This window comes from Sorex araneus, chromosome X, assembly GCF_027595985.1.
Source record: "Sorex araneus isolate mSorAra2 chromosome X, mSorAra2.pri, whole genome shotgun sequence".
Taxonomy (NCBI): Eukaryota; Metazoa; Chordata; class Mammalia; order Eulipotyphla; family Soricidae; genus Sorex; species Sorex araneus.
In genome coordinates this window covers 311,697,560-311,719,736 of record NC_073313.1, presented here as the reverse complement: position 1 = coordinate 311,719,736, position 22,177 = coordinate 311,697,560, and the positions used below count along the sequence as shown (strand labels likewise).

The window sequence follows — 22,177 nt, the reverse complement described above, 5'->3', positions numbered from 1 at the left end:
TCACGTCCGTGCAGCCCTCCGAACGCCCAACCTGCCCGGGGCAGCGCCTCGGACCCTCTCGACCTCCCGGCTCCCAGCCCGCGGGGGCGCCGGCGGCGGCGCGGGGCGGCGCGCGGCGGCCCGGGAAGCCCGGAGGGCGGAGGAGCGGGCGGCGGCGCGGGGACCCGGCGGCTCCCGCCCTCGCCGGCGCCGGGGCCCCACGTGACGGGAAGCGGCGGCACGGCCGGGAGCCGCGGCGGAGCGCGGGGCGGCGGGGCCCAGGCCGCGGGGCGGCGCGGGGCGCGGGCGCCGGTGAGTGCGGGTGCGGGGGGCGCGGGCGGTGCGGACGCGGCGGCGCGTGCGCGCGTGTCGGGGGCGCCCGGAGCCGCGCTCCCGAGTGGCGGGGGGCTCCGGCACCCCGCGCCGGGGCCGCTTCGCCCGGCCAGGAGGGGGCCCCGGTGCCTTCGCGGTCCCGGGCGCCCCCGGTTCGCCGGAGCCCGGAGCGGGCGACGCTGGGGCCCGCGGGGGTCGCTGTCCCCGAGTCGGACCGGGCTGACGGCGTCCGCCGGGAAGTGCCGGGGACTCTCCGCCCGCTCCCGGGTGGCTCCGAGGCTGGACTCCGCCCCTGCCTCCGCTCCTCTCCCGGGGTGCTGCCCCGGCACCCAGAGTGGGGGTTCGCCGCGCGGGGTGGTGGTGGGTCCGCCCCGCGCGCGGGCCCCCGATGCGGAGGGAGTGACAGCTAAGGCCGCGGGGGGCGCGCGGACAGCGGGGCGGGCGGCGACCACCCCCGACAGCCACCGCGACTGCCACGGAGGGGCCGGCCGAGCCGCGCTTCCCCTTCCTGCCTCCAGCAGTTTCTGCCTCCCGAGTCAGTCTCCGGGTATCCTTGGCCGGGCCCGGGGGATAGCCCGAGGCGCACTCCTGGGACTGTGCGCCGTGTGGACCCGCAGCACCCTCCACCTGTGCTCCCCTGCGTGAGACCTGCGCCCGCCAGTACCGCCAGTACCAGTGCCACTCAGTCCTGCTGTCCCCCGCCGCCTGTGCTCCCCCACACCTGTGCTCCTCTGGGACTTGTGTTCCTGGAGACCCGCAGCCCTCATGGGTGTCCCACCACACTAAGACCCCCCCCCCACACACACACACGCACGCACGCACCTGTGCCCCTGAGACCTGTGCCCTGCGGGGACCGGTGTTCCCCCAGACCTGCGGCCCTACCCTACCTCTGTACCTCCCCTACTCCTCCTCCCACCTGTGCCTGGCTGGGACCTGTAGTGCCTTGGATCAGTTTTGGACCTGCTACTTCCTAACTGAACTCAGGCATTCTGCTGCATTTTCCCTTTCTCAGTCTAAAGAGGGCACATTAAGATATATGTGTCTTTTTTTTTTTTGGTAGGGGGTGGGTTGTGGTGGCAGGCCACCTTCAGCGCTCCTCAGAGTTTACTCCTAGTTCGAGGATATCACTCGTGGTGGGGCTCAGGAAGTCGTATGGGGCACTGGGGATTGAACCCAGGTCTACCACTTGCAAGGCAAATACCTTTGATATGGCCCAGTGTGTACAATCTGATAAGAAAATGTGCATTTGGCACTGAGTAGGTGCTTGATAAATGTTATGGGTGGAGAGGTTGGATCACACCCAAGAGACTCAGGGGGTCACTCCTGGCTGTACTCTGGGTACCACATGCACTGGAATCAAACCTGGGTTGGCCCCATGCAAGGCAAAGGCCCTAAACGCCTCTCTGGCCTGACAGATAAATATAAACAGAGTTTGTGAGTTCTGTCTCTTGCAGCTCTGAGCATTATGACTTGATGCGAGAGTGATTGTGGCTCAGTGAAACTTGACTTGATTTCAGTTATCAGTTAATCCTTGGTTCTGAGGACCACTTGGCTGCACACATCACACTTCACGTTGCAGAGAGAAGTATCGAGAGGCACAAACTGCTCTCACCTTCACCCACTCTTCCTTCTCTCCCCACTGTGCTCTGCTTCCTCTGCTGGAGTTGGGAGAGAGGCCCTAGCATCGCTTTCTGCCCCTGCTCAATCCGCCAGCTGCAGGGACTTGCAAGGGGTCTGTTCTACCCCGAGACAGTGCCAGGTGATGAATTGGAAGAGCACAGAACTCCTTGTCTTAAAAAATCCTATGCTTTCGGGGCCGTATGCAACAGGTCAGGCACTCACCTTGCACATGGTCGACCCAGGTTTGATCCCACTCACCACATTAGGACCTCTGAGCCCTGCCAGAAGTGATCCCTGAGTACAAAGTCAGGAGAGCCCAAAAACAACAAAAAAAATTGTTGTTGTTTTAAAATTATGTTGTGTTTTTAACAAAAAATAAAAGTGCTACATTTATGTAAACAGTTCGCAGCTAATGTTTCTGTTAAGAAAAGAATAGGATTGATATGGTATATTCTTTGATGCTAGTATTAAAAATTTGTGATCCTTGATAGAAACAGAAGGAAATCTTGCTTTCTGGATTAAGCTGCTTCATCTTGGTCTGAATTCAGTCCTCATTAGAAATACATTAAAGTCATCATTTACGGCAGCCAGGTGTTTGGATGCTTGAAGATAATTTGGTGCCTACTTTACAACTCACCTCGTCTGTGACAATGCTGACCCATTTTTCTTTATTAAAAATCATATAGCTACTAAATTAATGCAGAAGTAATGACTTAATTTGGGACTACCCAAAATGAACTTAAGTGCATTAGAATAGTTATTGAGCTAGTTGTGAAAACTTGAGGATGATTGAAGGGTTGTGGGGGCTGGGAGTGGGGGGGTCTTACCCTATAGAGCTCAGGACTCACTCCAGGCTCTAAGCTTAAGGATTAGTGCAGAACCATTTCTGGTGCCACAGATCAAATTGGGATCAGCCACATGCAAGGAGAGGGCTTTACCTCTGATACTATCTTTCTGTTCCTCAAATTTGCTAATTTGGAATCAAGGTGTTTTTGTGAAGGAAGATGCTATTGAGAAAATGAAAGATTCAAGAAAAGCAGTGATTGAAAGGGGACACTTGCTTAGCAGCCAGTAGTTGCTTGAAAACTTTCTGCCTATTTGAGGGTCCACTATAAAAGATGCTGTAAAGGGGGTGTATAAGACCCCACAGTTCCATTCTGCTCCTCTTCCACTTCCCCTCCCCTCTCCAGATCTCTTCAGTTATAACTGAGGATATTGCTGTGATAGAATAGATGCACGTACACTATAGACACATTCACCTTGTATATGTATGTATATGTGCATGTATATTTCAATAATTTTGATTAGTTGCACTGGAAAAGACTTACCAACTATGAATCATTACATATAGATATGTATCAGGATACTATCAAGCAGGCAAGTTAGATGTTAGGCCTTAGCTGTCTCTAATTTTTCCACGCTCCACCCTGTAAACTGGAGGCCGTTGACATGGGTTATTGTATGTAACCTGTGCTGCGTGTCATCTCTGCTACATGAGTGTGCAGATGGTAGCATCCTGTGACTATCAGGCAGTGCCCTCTTTCTCCAAAAAGGAGTCTTTGTGCCAAGTTGCTGAGTTTGTTCTTATTTCTGGCAGGATGAAGGTATAGTAGATGGCTGCGCGAACTGAGAGGTACTGTGGGGTCCCCTAAAGTTTCCTAAGAACACTTGATGGCACAGAGATGGGCCTAGTCCTCTTTTGATAAGATTATGGGGTTAATAACAAAATGCAAAACCTGATGATGATTCGGTGGTATCAGATTTCCCAAGGCAGTGCTGACCTGAGCCCCGCCTGGAGAGAAGCATTTATTCATGGCAGATGCATTTCAGGACCACGTGGCAACAGGGAAGCCTAGGGGGTGAGGTGGGCCGCCTCTTGCATCTCAGCGCCAGAAGGAAGGTCTCGCATGCCTGAGCCCCTGAGGAGGAGGAGGAGCCCTGCAGGCTGCTGACTCCAGGCCTCGCACTCAGCTGTCTCTGCCTGCGGGGCTGAATTCCAGGAGGGTCTCAGGTCCCGCTTGCCTGCCTTGGTCAAATGGGAAAGCTGCAGCCTTGGGGATCAGGCACAGTACACCCCCAAGTGATGAGCCAGGGACAAGGAGAGTTCTGTAGACTCACAGTGCACATCCGCCTGAAGGCCAGGTGTTTCTCTGGCCAGAAGGAACCGTGTCACCTCCTGTTCGAGAATGATGATTGCTGGGCTGAGTGGTGGAGCATGCGCCTTCTGTGTGTGAGCCCCAGGTTCCATCTCCAGCACCACACACTGCCCCACCCCTCCAGGTGTGGCCCTCAGCACTGTCAGGTGTGACCCTGCACATGCACAAATGGAGGTGTCTGTCTGTGTCTAGAGGTATAGACTGATCACTGGTCAAGATTCCATTTCAGTAACTACCACTGAGTCTGAGCCTTGCAGAGGAAGCTAGTTCTGTCTGTTTCTGATCGTTTTTGCACTTTCTCTTTGATCTCGCGCTATGGATGTGCCTCTCTTCTGATAAGTGTCTGCCTCAGACTTTGCTTTTATTCTTTCTTGCCACTGGTTTTGTTTTTAAAAGCCTGGCCTCACCAAGGCTTAGTCTAGAAAATAGGAGGGGGTTAAGGTAATGACTGATACCATCTGTGGTGTGGCTTTGTTTTGGGGGGTGGGGGCCACACCCAGCTGTGCTGATGGATCACTCCTTGCTGAGCTCTGGGGACTGTACATGGTGTCAGAGATCTAACTGGGGTGGCCGCGTACAATTCAGACGCCTTCTCTGCAGTGCTCTCTCTCTCTCTCTGGCCTTACACCAGCCCTGAGCTTATGGGAAATTAAAAGTGGGAAGCTTCATATGGAAGCTGAGGTAGAGGTGAAGCGGGGAAAGGTATAGGGGTGTGAGCAGACGGGAAGGGTCAGGCCCGGTTCCCAAAGGCACACTTCCTCCTGTAGGGTCCTCCACCTGGAGGGGGTGGTGGGATTGAGGGGAATTACCTTTCAGACTGTTAATGTGAATACAATGTAAGCAAAGTGGAAGATGTAGCTAAGAAATTCCAAGCAGTCACTGAATAGTATATAATCAGCTTTTCACACAGTGAAATTTTAAACTTCTTGGGACCCTTCTTCTTGGGAATTCTGTACCAGATTTATTCATCTGAAGATCCACCACCTATTGCCAGGGTCAGCTAGATTGGGTAAATGGATTTTATGTGCACACAATGTATTTTAAACCTGTACACAATTATAATGATACAATACTATGCAGTTCATTTAAAATACCACCCCAGCTTAAGAAATAGAACAGAACTGATAATTCTTGGAATCTAGTGTATGCCGGTTCTGAACCAGTGTTATCCCTTTTGGATTCATGCAGGTTCTTTGCGCACTTAAAATATCATCTTCCTATGCATGGTTGCAACCCTGAAGGCTGTGATGGTTGGGTTTTCCTATTTGGGGGTCTTACAAGCCCTTATTATTTTAGCATTTGAGGTTAGCAGCTTTCGACACTTGGTTTTGGAGGCCGTTTGGCTGCTATTTAGTGCTGCATCCTGTTGAGGAAATTTGAATTGTTTCCAATTTCCCTGTCTTGAACAAGATTGCTGTGCTCTTTCTTGCTTACACCCCGGTGACTGTAAATTCTGTGGGCCTGTTGTCTAGAAGCAGGATCACTGGCATAGTAAAATGCCAAGGGCTTCCGTACTCGACTTCTGTTGACAGAATTCAATGCATGAATGGTTTTTGGCACTGTGGATGCTTCCACTAGCCGCACAGCTTTCATTGTTCCGTGTCCTTGTAAACAGTGATCCTAAGCCTTCAGATGTTTTGTCAATGAATTCTCATTGTTGTTACTTATCATTTGTGATTCCAGATTATTAACCAGGTTGAACATTGTTTGCTTCGCTGTGAGGAGCCTCTTTTGCTCATCCTTCTATTAGATGTTTGGGGGCCACACCCAGCAGTGCTTAGGGCTTAATTCTCTTTCTGAGCTCAGAGAACATTCCTGGTGGGCTTGGTGGGCCCATAATGCGGTACTGGGGATCGAACTCAGGTCATCTGCATGCAAGGCAAGGGCCCTACCTACTGTACCGTCACTTTGGGCCCCTAAGACTTCTCATGTTTGTGTCTGGAAGTGTATGTTTAGTATGTTGGTGTGTTGGTACCTTGGCTGGTTTTTTGTTTGTTTGTTTGTTTGTTTTAACCAAACCCAGCAGTGGCTGGGCCTGACTCCTGGCTCAGCACTCAGGGATCACCATATTTTTGGGGGCTTAGTGGGACCATATATGGTGCCAGGATCCAACCAGGCTAGACAAGTGCCCCACTCACTGTACTATTGCTCGGGCTGCACCTTGATTTTGTTTTGGGGGTTCACTCCTGGCAGGGCTCAGGGCACCATGTGTGTTCCTGAGAATTGTAGACTCCATTCAGTGCTCTCTCTCTGACCCTGTATAGTCTTAAAATGGTGAAAAAGATTTACTAGTATCTTTATTTCCACCCTTAGCACATAATGCTTTGTATTAATGACTGTTTACTTTTCACGTCTTACGACCTTAATGAGATTGGAAGACTCGTGGGAAATAGAACGTCTCTGTAACTTTTCGTTTCATGCCTGGAGATGCTTAGTGTTATCTTTATTTATGTTATGAATCACAGCTCTTTCTTTAAGAACATGTGCATTTTGTGATTTTTGAGGAAACATTAAGGTGTTTACTCTTTAAATTATAGCTGTGCTTAATTTAAAACATTTAGACACCATAATTTTTAATCCAGTTAATAAGAGTTTCAGGTATAGCCATATTTTAGTAATGCAGTTCTACATTCTAAGTCAGTGTTTTGTTTGTTTTGTTTTGGGGTCCACACCCAGCAGTGCTTAGGGGTTACTCCTCGCATGGTGCACAGGGGACCATCTGCAATGTCAGGCATGGAGCCCAGCATGTAAACGTTCATCGCCCATTGAATAGTCTCTCCAACTTGCTAGATCAGTTTGAAATCCTGGATACAACGTGAATCGTGCAGTAACAGAAATGTCAAGTTTATTATTCTCGCTTATTCACTTTTGGGCTACATCCAACAGTGCTTGGGGGTCCACTGTGGCTCAGCAGGGGAGTTGCTCCTCGAGGCGCACAGACCGTGTGGTACCAGAGATCGGATTGGCATTGGCCACAGGCAAGAAAAGTGCCGCAGACCCTGAACTATCTTTCTGGTTCCTATGATTTTATTACTATTTTTAGTGTTTTTTTTTTCTTTTTTCTTTTTGAGGGGGAGCGGGGAACATCCCCAGCAGTGTTCAGGGTTTACTCCTGGCTCTGTGCTCAGGGATCACACCTGGGATCTTACCAGGGTCAGCTGCATGCAGCCACGCACCTTACCCACTTGGTCGCTCTCCCACCCATAGTAGCACTGTAGCACTGTCATCCTGTTGTTCATCAGTTTGCTCGAGTGGGCACCAGTAACGTCTCCATTGTGAGACTTGTTAATGTTTGGGGCATATTGAGTACAACACGGGGAGCTTGCCAGGCCCGCCCAAAGTACTATTTTAAAATTTCTTTGAATTCAGACCTTTGGTTCTTTTAGGAATCCCTTTGAAACACGTTGGCTTCTTTGTTCTGTTTATTTATTTTTTTCTTAACTTTCATTTCAGAAATCCGATCTTTTATCATACAGTTGCTATGCAGTTTACTTCATATGCTCTCTGTTGTTTTATTTCATTGAGATTGATTCTTTTTATTATTATTAATTGCTTTTACTGTCTCTTAGAGGAGAATTTCATTTTGGCCAATGTATTTTTCAAATTTTATTGAGGTTTTTTTTTTTTTTTAAGTTTTCTTTTAGTTCATTGAGTTACTTCAAAGTAGCTGTTTTGAATTCTTTATCAACTACATCACAAATTTTTTTCTTTTTTGCAGGGGGGGGGTCACACCCAGCGATGCACAGGGGTTACTCCTGGCTCATGCACTCAGTAATTATTTCTGGCGGTGCTCGGTGGACCATATGGGATGCTGGGAATCAAACCCGGGTCGGCCGCGTGCAAGGCAAACGCCCTACCTGCTCTGCTATTGCTCCAGACCCTAGATTACAAATTTCTTGTCTTTGAGCTTGGTCTTTGAGAATTCTTTTGTCCTCTTTTCGGTGACCTGATGACCTGTTTCCTTTACGTTTTATACTCCTTCTTTCTCATTTGCTGTAATAAGACGCCTCGGTTGGTCTTTGCTGGTTGCCCTCAGATGTGATAGTCTGACTGTTACCTGCCCTTTTCTTTCCACCGGGCACGCTCGCTCCACTCATTGGCTCCCTCTTGTGGCATTTATTGCCAAGCTTTTGCGTTACTGGGGGTGATCTCTTACCTGGAAACCTCCCTTCTGCTTTCCAGAAGGTGGTGCTGTAGCTCTAGTTTGAGCTTTGTCCACTGCCGCCCATGGCAGCCTGTTTTCTGCGTGTGCCCCTGCATGCAGGACCTCTCTGTAACTGTACACGCATAGAAGTGGCCACAGAGCTTGCCCACTTAGCAAGCTTGGGCTTAGCACCCGAAACTGGTGGTGGAGCACGTGAAGCTTTCCTGCAGCACCGCCTTCTTCCAAGCCTTGCGATAGCGGGAGCTGCCTCTTTCCCCGTCTCCCTCCCCAGCGTGGCATGCTCCTGCAGGCTTCAGGGACCACATTTCTGCTGATTGAACCCCCGCTGCCCCGCACAAGGCAAGTGCCTTACCTGATCTATTCTTGCTCTGGCCCCAATGCACATTTTATTTTATTATTATTATTTTTGCTTTTTGGGTCATACCCAGCGATGCACAGGGGTTACTCCTGGCTTTGTACTCGGGAATTATTCCCAGCGGTGCTCGGGGGACCATATGGGATGCTGGGAATCGAACCCAGGTTGGCCACGTGCAAAGCAAATGCCCTCCCCGCTGTACTATAGCTGCAGCCCTGCCAATGCACATTTTAAATAGTAGGAGCATTTGCTCCTGCTGTTTCAGAACGTGGCCTTGCCTGATGCAGGAAAGAAGAGGTACTTCACTGATTTCCTTCCAGACTCGGAGGTATCCGAGCTTGCCTGTCTCTCCGTGGGTCTTAGTGGAGTTTAAAGGGAAAACGTGTTTCCTTGAATTGACTTGGCCCTGGGGACAGGGTGCCAGTGTTTTGAGAAAGGTTTGTGTCAGGGATTGAAATTGACACAGCTTCTTCATGTGTCTCCCCCGAGTCATCAGCACTTTCCAAGCAGCCCCTGGGGGAAGTGAATGGTATTGATTGTGACAGTGATGACTTCATCCCCATCCCCTGCCCTTATTGTTGTTACTGACGGGTGTGTACATGCTTGGTGGGGTGGGGGAGGCTGCTTGTGCTCATGGCGGCGGGGGTCCTCACATCTGGAGGAGTTACTTGCTCGATCCTTCCTACGCTTTAGTGCAGGTTCCCTCCAGGGGCTGAGTGTGATAGTTGTGCTGGGTACATGCACGTGCTTGGTTGAGATGCAGGAAGTCCCCTGAAAGCAGCTGCTGGGATGCTCTGAGCAATGCTAGGGGGGAGATGTGCTGCAGATGGAACTTGCAGCCTTGGGTTTGCAGGGCAGGCACTTTCTCTGGGAGCCCTCTGGTGTCCCTCCTTGGCTCTTTGTTATTTTCATTTTATTTCCCTTTTGGTTTGGGAGCCACACCTGTCTCTGTGCTGAGGAATCACCCCTGGCAGGACTCGCCGGGGACCATCAGGGGTGCTGGGAATCGAACCTGGATGGCTGTGTGCAAGGCAAGTGCCCTCCCCGCTGTACTGTTGCCCCCCGACACTTAGTTACAGTGCCAGGTGCCCTCCCGCACTGTGGGGCCCACACACGTCGTCACTGCCACCGCCCCACTTCTGCTCCGCCTTGACCGGCTCCTCCTCTCTCTTGGCCACAGATCTCCGAGCAGGCAGGATGAGCACCAAGGCCTTTGCGCTGGTCCCCGCGGTGGAGCGGGAGCTGCTGATGGGCGACAAGGAGCGCGTGAACATCGAGTGTGTGGAATGCTGCGGCAAGAACCTCTACGTGGGCACCAGCGATGGCTTCATCGTCCACTTCCTGCTGGAGGAGCAGCCGCTGCCCGCGGGCACGGCCACCTTCACGGCCACCAGGCAGCTGCGCCGGCACCTGGGCTCCCGGAAGCCGGTGGAGGAGCTGCGGGCGGCGTCGGCCCTCAGCCGGCTGCTGGTGCTCTGTGACAGCTGCATCACACTGCTGCACATGACGAGCCTGGAGCCCGTGCCCTCGGGCGCCCGCATCAAGGGGGCCGTGGCCTTCTCGCTGAACGAGAACCCCGTGAGCGGGGACCCCTTCTGCGTGGAGGTCTGCATCATCTCCACCAAGCGCAGGACCGTCCAGCTGTTCCTGGTCTACGAGGACCGCGTGCAGATCGTCAGGGAGGTGCCCACCCCCGAGCAGCCGGTGGCCGTGGCGGTGGACGGCCACTTCTTGTGCCTGGCCCTGACCACCCAGTACATCATCCTCAACTATAGCACAGGCGCCTCGCAGGACCTGTTCCCCTACTGCAGCGAGGAGAAGCGCCCCATCGTCAAGCGGATAGGGCGGCAGGAGTTCCTGCTGGCTGGCCCTGGAGGGCTAGGTGGGTAGAGGCCGCAGTGTGGCCAGAGCGAGGCAGAGCTGTGTGGAGAGGGCTTGCCGAGGTGGCAGTAGCACTTAACAGATCAAGGATAGAACCGCCATAGAATGAGTTTGATTGGGGCTAAGGATACATCAGCGGAGAAAATAAGTTAATATGTGCACATGTAAAATGGGTAGGAACTTCATTCAGTGGGGGTGGGGTGGGGGATGGGGGTCAGACCCAGGGGTGCCCAGGGCTTACTCCTGCCTCTGTGCTTCAGGGATCATTCCTGGCAGGACTCAGAGGACCAGTTGGGGTGCCAGGATCAAACCCAGGTCAGCTCTATGCAAGGGCAAGTGCCTTATCACTGTATTATCCCTCAGATTGTCTGGGAACTTACCAGAGTTTCCGGTGTGGGTAGGTTTGTCAGTTGATTGTGACTGGTAATCATTCGTTTTGTTGGTTGGTTTTGATTTTTGAGCCACGTCCAACAGTGCCCAGGGCTTATTTTTTGGTTCTGTGCTCAGGCATCACAAACGGTGATGCTCAGGGGTCCACATGTGGTGTCAGCCACCTGCGAGGCAAAGGTCCCTGCTGTATGTCTCTCCAGCCCCCATAAGAGTCTTACCCACCAGTGTCCTCCCACTGAAAAATATCCCCGGAGTTCCTTGGCTGATTTTGTATGTCTTGACAAGTTCGTGTTTCCACTCTGCTGCTCTTCGACCTTGGAAAATGTGGGTGTGGGCATCCCCTGTCCAGGAGGAGCTCTCCCAGGCGGCATTTAGGTGGCCCAGAGACCCTTCTGGTGATTCTTGGGCAAGGGAGCCAGGGATGGAAAGGAAGAGGCCCGTGGATGTGCTGTCAGGGATTACGGGGGCCAACGGTGTCACAACCTTCAATGCTCAGGGGACCATGTTGTGCTGGGGTTGGAACTGGGATTGATCACATGCAGGGCAGGCAATTTAGCGTCTATACTGTCTCCGGACTGGAGTGATAGCACAGCAGGTAGAATCGACCCGGGTTCGATTCGACCCGGGTTCGATTCCTCTGTCCCTCTCGAAGACCCCATCAAGCTACTGAGAGTATCCCGCCTGCACAGCAGAGCCTGGCAAGCTCCCCGTGGCATATTCAATATGCCAAAAACAGTAATAACAAGTCTCACAATGGAGACGTTACTGGTGCCCGCTCGAGCAAATCAATGAACAATGGGACGACAGTGCTACAGTGCTGCTGTCTCTCCAGTCCTCCCCCTCCTCTTCCTTCCTCTTCCTCTTCTGCTTTTTTCCCCTCCCTCCCAAGACTGGAATCAAAAACAGGACCTCCCGCATGCAAGGCAAGCATTCTCCCCCTGAACTACATCCTGAGCCTGGGCATCTCATTTTAAAATGAGGGATACACACACATTTATGATAAAACTTCAGGCTGAGTTGGTTAGTGCACCTTCCTGATGTTCATTCACTCTCTCTCTTCTTTTTTCTTAGAGGACTTTTAGGTTTAGAGCAAAATGGGATAAGAAATACAGAATTTCTCCACACCATTCCCCTCCCCTCAACCCACACATCATAACCTCCCTTGTCACCGGTGCCCCGCACCAGCGTGGACATCTCTAGGAATCTGCAAACTGCATGGATGCATCACATCACAGCACAAGTTTGTCATTTATAGTAGAGGTCACTCTTGGTGCTGTACGCTCCAGGGGCCTGTGGTGTCTGGTGAGAGGGCACCATCATTGAGGTATCTCAGTCTCCCACAGCCCACAAAGGCCTGTTCATCCTTCCCAGTGGTCAGCTCTCTGCAGCCGAGCTTCCTCCCCATATTCCTTTTTGTGGTCATGTGTTAGACGCTATCCCACACTTAACAATTTGCACACGTTTCCTCCGTCTCTTTCCATGTCTTGAAAGCTCAGATTTTTACTTTCGGGGAAACAACAACAAGAAAAAAACCCAAATAGGATCACAATGGCCTTTTCGCTAAAAAAAAAAAAAAAAAAAAAAAAAAAATCTGGGGCCAGAAAGATGGTTGCAACAGGTCAAATACTTGCCTTCCATGGGGTCCAACCTGAATTTCATCTCTGGCACTACGTAGCTCTCTGACTCCCACCAGAAATGATCCCTGAGAGAAGGCCAGAGCAATAGTATAGCAGGTAAAGTGCTTGCCTTGCGGGCAGCCAACCCAGGTTCGATCTCCAGCTCCCCAATGTAGCCCCCTGAGCCTGGCAGGAGTGATCTCCGAGCAGCACAGAGCCAGGAGTAAGGAAGCTAATTCTCTTCACAAAACCTGGGTCACTCTCGGAGGCTTCTTCACCAGCCTAGCACAGGGTTTGTCCTTCTCGAAAGTACCAGTGGGAGGAAGTGGCGGGCGGCCAGTGTGCCAGCGCTCTTTCAGAGGACAGCCTGTCGTTAATGCCCGGCTCACTGGGCTGTGTTTGTAGGCATGTTTGCCACCGTTGCTGGAATATCTCAGCGTGCGCCCGTGCGCTGGTCAGAGAATGTGATCGGGGCCGCCATCTGTTTCCCGTACGTCATAGCCCTGGACGACGAGTTCATCACAGTCCACAGCATGCTGGACCAGCAGCAGAAGCAGACCCTGCCCTTTAAGGAAGGCCACATCCTACAGGATTTTGAAGGTACTCGTTTATGGAGAAACTGTAACCTAGTTCCTGGGTTTTTGTTTAAGTAATGATACTTCTTTATCAGGGTCCACAAGGAACTGGGCTTTGTTCTCAGCATACAGTGCTCAGAGACTGGCCAGGAATCTGGCAGTGCAGCGCATGCTTTGCATGCATGAGACCTGGGTTTGAACTCTGGCACTGCAAAAAAACCAAAAGAGGTCATAATGGTATTATGTTCTGTGTACATTGGGGGCTCAAGGTTAATGGGGAGATAGACACTGGATACAGCAGTTTAAGGGTTTGAGAGAAGTGGAATAAGGTCACTTGAGGGAATAGAGGGAGATGTATTTCCTGGAATTGTCCTTCAGCACTTACTGAATCTGGTGTTCGAGCAGGATTTTTAAGGAGTGGGAGTTGGCCCAACAGCTGAAATGTGGAAACCTCAGGGAGGAAAAAAAGGTGCGTTCCAGTCTGCTCAGAGGAAGCTCCGAGCTTCAAGCCACAGAGTGGTTCATTGTGACTGTGGCATGTAATGTGTGTGTGTGTGTGTGTGTGTGTGTGTGTGTGTGTGTGTATGTGCGTGTGTGTCTTTGTGTGGTGTGTGTGTGCATGTGCGTGTTTGGTGTGTGTGTGTGCATGTGTGTGTGTGTGTGTTTGTGGTGTGTGTGTGTGTGTTTGTGTGTGTGTGTGTGTGAGAGAGAGAGAGAGAGAGAGAGAGAGAGAGGTGGTGTGGGTGTGAGAGATGGCCGCAACCGGGGTAGGTAGAGAACTCCATTTTGTGTTGTTCCATAGTGAGCTCATTTGAGTTTAATTTCACTTTTCCCAAATTTTACTATTCACATTTTCAAATGTACTGAGAGATGATGGCTCTCAGTACTGAGAGATGATGTCTCTCAGATGATGATGAAAGAACATCAGAGTAAGGCACCAATGCACCCTTCATCTTGATTCAGCACCTGTTGACATTTTGCCAGACCACTTCAAAGTAAGTAGAAGATAGGACATCCTGTCTGAAATACTCAAGAATAAGGGCCGGGTGGGATTTGTCCTCTGTTTATAAAAATTTTGGGGCCTACCAAATTGTGCTCAAGGATCATTCCTGACAGGGCTTGGGGAACCATAGGAAATGCCTGTGATTGAACCCAAGTCAATCTCATGTGTTTTCCACAGCTTGGATAAGAAACTCAGATATCCTGCTGCTGTTTAGATTTCTTCAGGGGTCGGAAGAATGCTGGCTGGAATATTTCCCCAAAGCCAGGATCAGATCTCCATCTCTGTCATATATTCACCATTTGTGTAATTTAGCTCACTGGGCACTGCCTTCCTGCTCTAGATGATGGACTTCGGCTCACCTCAACTTCCAGGCCCTCCATGAAGTGCTCTGGTGGGCGCCCTGACACCGGTGCCGAGGAGGATACTGATTTGTTGTAGGGTTAGTGTGCCGTGGGCATTGAGGGCTAGCCAAAGGCACGTGTGGACTGGTGGCGTGTACCTGCCCTTAGTGGGAACAAGGTGAGGCGGGAGCTTCCTGGAAAGGGGACACCCTCAGGGACACAGTCTCGTATGGGTGAGAGAAAAGCTTCTGTGGCTTGATCTTGAGGGTCATGTGGCTGGAAGAGCAGAAGGGAAAAGGTGCGGCCATGACCTGAGCAAGAAAGACGCTCGATGGCTCTGCCACACGGGATGCAGGGGGTCCTGGGAGGAAGAAAGGGCCTAAGGGTTAAGGATTAAGGGTGCAGGACAGGCTTGTCGGGCGCTAGAAAGAGGAGACTCTCCCACTGCTCCCTGCAGCGGGCCACGGCTCAGACCAGGCCTCCGTCTTGAAGCATCACGGAGGACTGAGCCTGGCGCCAGCGCCGGCTCCTGACAGCTGGTACAGATGCTGGCTCTGGGCATCTCTTCCACGGGGTGTGGGATGGTGCCACTGTGATTGGCCTTGGCCATCGCCAGCCCGCGTCAGTTTCCCTGAGACGCTGCTTTCCTGTTTGGAGGACATGCTAGGTTTATAGGACGGTTGCGGAGTTGGTGCCTCTAGCATTCCAGCTCCAGCTCCGCCATCTGTGTCAGCCGCTCTCCCTCCTGTGACCCAGAGTACCCACCTCCTGAGCAAGTTCTTTTAATATTTTTCACTGACTTCCTCTAGTTTGGATCACAGGTCTTGATGTACACAGTTGCACCTCACCTATCTGCTACTAGAAAGATGCTTCCCTTTTCAGACCATCACTACGGACTAGATTTGGGGTTCTTGCCGCAATTGCAAGATGCCCTAAAGCATGTGCCATCAGGAAACTGGAGAGAATAGGGGCATATTATTCCCAAAGCCTGAATTTATGTAGCATTCCTGGACCTCAGTGTGGGCAGTGCAAGGAGGGGGAGGGGGGGCGTGGTGTGTGTGTGTGTTTGTGTGTGTGTCTATGTGTCTGTGTGTCTGTGTGTCTGTGTCTGTGTGCATGCATGTATTTGTGCTTCATGGATTCTGAGGGCAGTGTAGTATATCCACAGCCACTCTTTCATGGTAGACTCAAGTTCTAAGATAGAATTTAAAGCTAGGGAAGAAAATTTAAAGAAGAAAAAAAAGAAGTCACATCATTCTCAACTTCTGGCTTAGCGAGATTGAGCAGGATCTGTAAAACAGGAGTCTGGAGTAAGGGGAAGGGGTGTGCTGGAGACCTCGGGCTGAAGCTGGGCACAGGCACTGCCCCTCTTGGGGCGGCCTCTGGCTCCCCCTTCTCGCCCCCAGATCACCAGGAGACTTGGCTGTCTTCGAGGGTCCGGGGGGCTCACAGGCCTGTGAGGGATGAATGGAGCTCTTTTGGCTGGTGGACAACTGTGAAATGCTGTTTTATAGCTCAGAATTTTTTTTTTTTTTTGGTACCATGTACCATGGTCTACAGTGCTGTTAACGGTAGGATTTTTTGCATGAATCATTCCATCACCACACCCTCTACTACTTCCCTCCACCATTGTCCCAGTGTCCCCCAACAGAATTTCTTTTTTGTTGTTGTTTTTTTTTTTCTTGCTTTTTTGGGTCACACCTGGCGACGCACAGGGGTTACTCCTGGCTCATGCACTCAGGAATTACTCCTGGCAGTGCTTGGGGGAGCACAATGGATGCTGGGAATTGAACCCGGGTTGGCTGCGTGTAAGGCAAACGCCCTACCCACTGTACTAGTGCTCCAGCCCCCCACCCCCCAACCCCCGACAGAATTGTTAATTTACATAAATTAACATGAAGGAGCAAACCAAGGACCTGGGTAATAATTTGTACTGATCATTCTTCGTATTTGAGCTCTACAACCACACCGACCTAGAGACTATGTCTACTGAGTCTGAATTCTACCACCTGTTTCAAATTTTAAATGACACAACCATTTTATATGTCATAGTAAGTGTAATTATATAATAGTTGAAGTAGAGTATGATAATACGTTGTACATTGCACTGCCATTTCCTATCAGAGGAAGAATAGGGACTACAGTCATGAGTAATCTCTGGGCAACAGGTGATAAAGTCTCTCCGTAGGTCAGGTGACGGTCTCCTTGAGGGTAAGCGATGAGTCTCCTTGGGGAGACTCATTCTCCCTCCCTTGCTGATGGGTTCTGTCTCTCCCCAGGAAGAGTGATTGTCACCACGAGTAAAGGAGTTTACGTCTTGATTCCGTTACCTCTGGAGATGCAAATCCAGGATCTCCTCGCCAGCCGGAGAGTGGAGGAGGCGCTGGTGTTAGCCAAAGGAGCTCGGAGGAACATCCCAAAAGAGAAGTTTCAGGTTTGTGACCCACCGGGCCAGGAATGCCCTGTAGCCACCAGCTAGACACCGGTGGTCTACTTCCCTGTAGGCCCTTCTGGGTCACTTGGGTCTGTGGCCAAAGCTCCTGGCACATCCCCAGCATGCAGATTAATGAACAGTGCAGAGTGGCAGAGCATGGAGATTCATGGAGGCAGAGGCGGATCAGAACCCCCAATCTGGTCCTCATCCTGCCAGTACAGAGTTGAGTTCTGAATGGGCTTCTGCAGTACACCTTCAGAGACATCTTATAAAGGGAAAGAGGATCATTTGGTTCAACTGTTTCCTTAGAATCTGTATTTGCTGTGAGGAGGTGGGATTGAGAAGCCTCGATTCACATTGTGTCCATGAAAGGCTTTGCTGGCTATGCTGATAGGGGGCTTCCTGATGTTGCAGGTACCTATCTCTGTTTCATTGGGAGAGAACTTTTAATGCTCTCCAGAAATAAAGACTTTGATTTGGTCGGTGTAATGGGTGTAGTTGATGCAAAAGTCCCAAGTTGGTTATATGTTATATGTCTGATGAAATCAGGTTCCTTAAGAATTGCTACATGATGGGTAGGAGAGATAGTGCACCTGGTAGGGTGCTTGCCTTGCATGCCACTGACCCGGGTTCGATCCCGAGCATCCCTTATGGTCCCCTTAGCACACCAGGAGTGATTTCTGAGTGCAGAACCAGGAGTAACCCTTGAGCACCACCATGTGTGGCCCAAAAACAGAACCAAAAATTGCTGCATGGTATTATTAGATTAGTTCAGGATGCTCTATGTATTGGTGAGTGAAATACCATGATACTGGTCTGTTGTGCTTCTTATGGAAATCCAAATTAGTCATTAAGTTCTCATGTGTAGTCGAGAGATAGTATAGCACATAAGGCACTTGCCTTGTACCTTCCTGACCCAAGCACTCCCGTATGGTCCCCCAAGTCCCACCAGGAATTGCCTTGGACACAGCCAGGAGTAAATCCTGAGCACCACCAACTGTGGTAGAGAAGCTAACCAACCAAAGAAAAGTTGTCATGAAGTAAGGATCCTCTTGATTGGTCCTGAAAGCTCAGATTTTTTACAGGATTATGCGATGATTGTGGGATAAGATCACTAATTTTTTAAAATTTAATCACAGTGATAAACACACTTATAAAGTTGTTCATGATTGGATTTCAGCGCACAATTTCCCATCACCAGTGTACTTTTCCCACCACCAATGGTCCCAGTTTCCCTCCCGCCCTCCTCCCCGCCATCTGCCACTATTTCTTTTGGGCCCTCTGTGTGGCAGTACAAATAATGAAAAATTATCAGGTATGTCCCTTTACTTTCAACACTCAGGTCCTGTCCAAAATGATCATTTCCAACTATTATTGTCATGCTGGTCCCTTCTCAGTCCTAACTGCCCTCTGCCCCCCACACACTTGTGGCAAGTTTCCAGCCATTGACCAGTCCTCCTGGCCCCTGTTTACCCTCACCTTGGATATGTCTCATACTATATATATATATATATATATATATATATATATATATATACATATTGTACCCACAAATGAATGTAGTCATTCTGTACCTGTCCCTCTCCTTCTGATTCATTTCACTCAGCAGATCATGCTTTTTTATAAAAAGCCTCACTTTGTGCCACAGAGCAGATTCTGCAAGTGGAAGAGACAGGAAGAGTGATCCGCCTTTATGGAGCATGAAAGTATCTCTCTGCATTTCAGTACTAATTGTGAAAGCAAACACACAGACTCTTGATATTCAGCAAAACAGCAAAGGCAAAAAGAAAAAGCTCTGTCGCTTAGGGGCGCTCTCAGCTGAGAGCTCTAAACTTTGCAAGGCTCTGACTGCACCCTGGTGGCATGGCCACACCGGCAAGGGCCCAGCTCCGACAGTTTGCACCCTTCCACCCTTTCTCCACTGGCAAAAATGGGCTCCCCGGGACCTACCACCCATAGATTTGGTAGCTGCATCAAGAGGCCCCACCACACCTGCATGGCCATTGCCGTCCAGGTGCCCCTTTCTTGTCCGCGTGCCCTGAGTGTGCTTTAGCCTTCTCTCCTCACCTGACCTTGCCTTCTCTTTCTGAGTGGCGATGTGCAGAGTTGTGTGTGTTGCCGTCTTTTTCACTCACCACCATCTCTGGAGACCTTCAGTCTGTTTCCATTTTTTTTTTTCTTCTCTGTCTTTTTGGGTCACAGGCGGCAATACTCAATGGTTACTCCTGGCACTGCACTCAGGAATTACTCCTGGTGGTGCCTGGGGGATCGAACCCGAGTTGCTGCATGCAAGCCACATGCCCTCCCTGCTCTCCCATGGCTCCGACCCTCACCCTGTTTCTCCCTGCAGGTCATGTACAGGCGGATCCTGCAGCAGGCGGGCTTCATACAGTTTGCACAGCTTCAGTTTCTGGAAGCCAAAGAGCTCTTCAGGTAATTTGAGGCGGCGGCAGCAAAGCTCCACAGGGCCCTCTGGGAAAATGGCCCTTTCAGCTCCGATGTTGGCATGGCCAGTGCTCCCTAGGCTGGGTCAGTTGGGTTGAGAGTGGGAAGCAGGTCCCAGCAGCAGGTCCCACCCGTGTTCAGTTATCCCGCCTGTGTGATGAGGCAGCCCGCCAAGCCATGCCACGCGCCTGCGTGGACTCGCTCTCCTCCCCCTCCCCTCTCTCCCTCTCTCTTTCCTCTCTCCCCCCCCACTCTCCTCTCTCTCTCCCTCTTTCCTCTCTCTCTCCCCCTCTCTCTCTCTCTGTCCTCCTGTCTCTCTTCCTCTCTTTTCCCCTCTCTCTCCTCTCTTTATTCACTCTCTCCTTCCTCTCTGCCCCCTCTCTCCCCTTCCTCTCTGTCTCTCTCTCCCCTCCTATCTTTCTCCTCCTCTCTCTCCCCACTCCTCTCTCTCCTCCCTCCTCTCTCTCTGTCTCTGTCTCTCTCTCTCTCTCTGTCTCTGTCTCTCTCTCTCTCTGCTTCATCTGGTTTGACCCTGTAATTGCAGAAGCGGCCAGCTTGACGTCCGGGAGCTGATCTCTCTCTACCCCTTCCTGTTGCCCACCTCCTCTTCATTCACACGGTCTCACCCGCCTCTCCACGAGTATGCAGACCTCAACCAGCTGACCCAGGGGGACCAGGAGAAGGTGGCCAAGTGCAAGCGCTTCCTCATGAGCTACCTGAACGAAGTCCGCAGCACGGAGGGCGCCAACGGCTACAAGGAGGACGTGGACACGGCCCTGCTCAAGCTCTACGCGGAGGCGGACCATGACAGCCTGCTGGACCTGCTGGTCACCGAGAACTCCTGCCAGCTGAGCGACAGCGCCGCCTGGCTGGAGAAGCACCGCAAGTGAGTGCTGCCCCGCACCTGGCTCTGTGGCCCCCGCCGCCGTGTTGTGCAGCCCAGGCTGTAGACCTCGGGGTCATCCTGACATGCTCCCCAGGCAGCAGGCACGGAGGGACACCCTCGCCGCTGGTCGTGGGCTTAGCCCGTGAGCACAGGGTCACCTCTCTTCCCACAGAGTGGGCCCAGGTTTCTCCCGCAGACTCTGCCCCCAGTGAGGTACCGTGGCCGGGCCCTGAGTGGCTGTGTGGGCACGTAGACAGAAGGGCGGCTCTCAGAGCTGCTGTTCAGGCGTCAGGGCCGAAGCGCTGCTTCCTCGTGTGGTTAGATGGGCCACTGCGTCCCCTGCACAGGCCTGGGGCCTTGTCGTGCTGGAGAGGCCATGCAGGGACCTGGTGCTTTCGGTACATTGAAGCTGGGAGAATCCTAGAGTCAATTTGGCGCTGCTGTCCTGTGTGTGATCTGTGTGCAGGGCCAGGGCCGTGCGTGCCTCCGCTCTTGCAGAGCTGCTGGCTGTTCACTGCCGGAGACTGTCTGTGTGCGCATGTCTGAGCAGCACCCCGGGAAGGGTGCACGGTGGGCAGTGTTGGCTGTGTTGGGAGTTTGCTTTGGCATTTTCAGTATATCAGGGAAGGGCGTTATGATGTTTTGGACCCAGAAGAAAAACAGAGGCCCTGTGGCAGGGGCAGGGGGTGGAGGGAGGGTGGGGGTGGAGGGTTCGGGCTGGAGGAGTGGAGGGCAGAGAATCCATGTAGCTTTCTGGAAGGCTAAGGAAGGCAGGAGGCTTCCAGAAGTAGTGGCTCTTTTGGAATCTGCTTCTGGTTGGTTGGGGTGGGCTTGGGGGCCACACCCAGGGCTTACTCCTGGCTCTGTGCTCAGGGATCATTCCTGGTGAGACTCGGGGGACCAATGGGATGCCCAAGATGAAACCCAGGTTTGGCTGTATGCAAGGCAAGCACCCTGCCCACTGTGGCTTTAGGGGGCAGTGATTCTGACCTTCCCCAGAACCGGCATAGCCTCCCGGAGGTGGGGGTGGGCTGGAGTAGTGTGGAGTTGGCGACAGGACCCACAGTGCTGGCGACCCTTTGCAGGGAGGAGGTGGGAGGCTGGGAAGCAGATGCCCAGAGTCCTGCTGTCCGTGCCAGCGAAGCCCAGGCTGGAAACCGAGGCCCTCGGACCCTGAGCACCTGCTCTAGACTCGCCAGCTTTGTTTCCCACAGTGGCCAGATGCTGCTAACTTTGACAGTCACTCCCAGGCAGGTCCCTTCCGCTCCTGCCGTCAGGGGCTGGGCGGCCTTCCCGCCCGGCATCCTTGAAATACCTCATCAGAGTCACCGGGTTGCTAAGCGGCAGAAGCGGACGTCGGGTCCATATTCATAGCAAGCTGACAGGCAGCTCTGGTGCAGTCATTCGGGTTAAGATTGGAGTTGTAATTCGCAGCTTCTCAGACTTGGGCATGGGCCCATTTCGGAATTGGACGGGGTTGTAGCTCTGTCACACCTGGTGTTAAGTCCAGGGCAAGGAGTCCTGCTTTTTGTCATTTGAAAACTTGTGTGGAAAAGAGCCCAGAGGCACTGCGGCCACAGCGGGGGTGGGAGGTGGCGAGGACGCGCTCACCACGCTGCTTTCTTGCAGGTATTTCGCCCTGGGGCTGCTCTATCACTATAATAAGCAAGACGCGGCGGCCGTCCAGGTGAGTTCTGGAGCGTTGCCGTGTCCCTGCACGCCAGTCAGTGCCGCCCCACCCCGGCGGACCTCGGGAAATAAAAGCACGGGTCTGCTGCAAGGCACTTTGGGCCTCACCCACCGTCTGTGCTACAAAGCAAAGTAAAGCCCTGTTTCAGAAAATAAATTCCTTGAGAAATGCGGGATGCGAGCTTTCATCTCTTGAAGGAACGTTGCCAGGGTGGAGTGTTTTGAAACTTGACACCTAGTTGGGCCAGAGTGATAGTACGTCAGGTAGGGTCTTTTTTTGTCTTGCACATGGCCGACTGGGGTTCAGTC

General features: G+C 51.9%; 1 protein-coding gene across 1 annotated transcript in view; it reads left to right on the top strand.

Annotated features, from left to right (window-relative positions):
- The first annotated feature begins 211 nt into the window (after positions 1-211).
- Positions 212-22,177, top strand: part of TGFBRAP1 (transforming growth factor beta receptor associated protein 1) — a 35,514-nt gene continuing 13,548 nt past the window's right edge. The window contains exons 1-7 of the mRNA XM_055121994.1: positions 212-291; positions 9,789-10,490; positions 12,901-13,095; positions 16,694-16,848; positions 19,199-19,281; positions 19,838-20,179; positions 21,809-21,866. Of these exons, the coding sequence (XP_054977969.1) occupies positions 9,806-10,490; positions 12,901-13,095; positions 16,694-16,848; positions 19,199-19,281; positions 19,838-20,179; positions 21,809-21,866 (1,518 nt within the window). The 5' untranslated portion in view covers positions 212-291; positions 9,789-9,805. The remainder of the gene's footprint in view (positions 292-9,788; positions 10,491-12,900; positions 13,096-16,693; positions 16,849-19,198; positions 19,282-19,837; positions 20,180-21,808; positions 21,867-22,177) is intronic.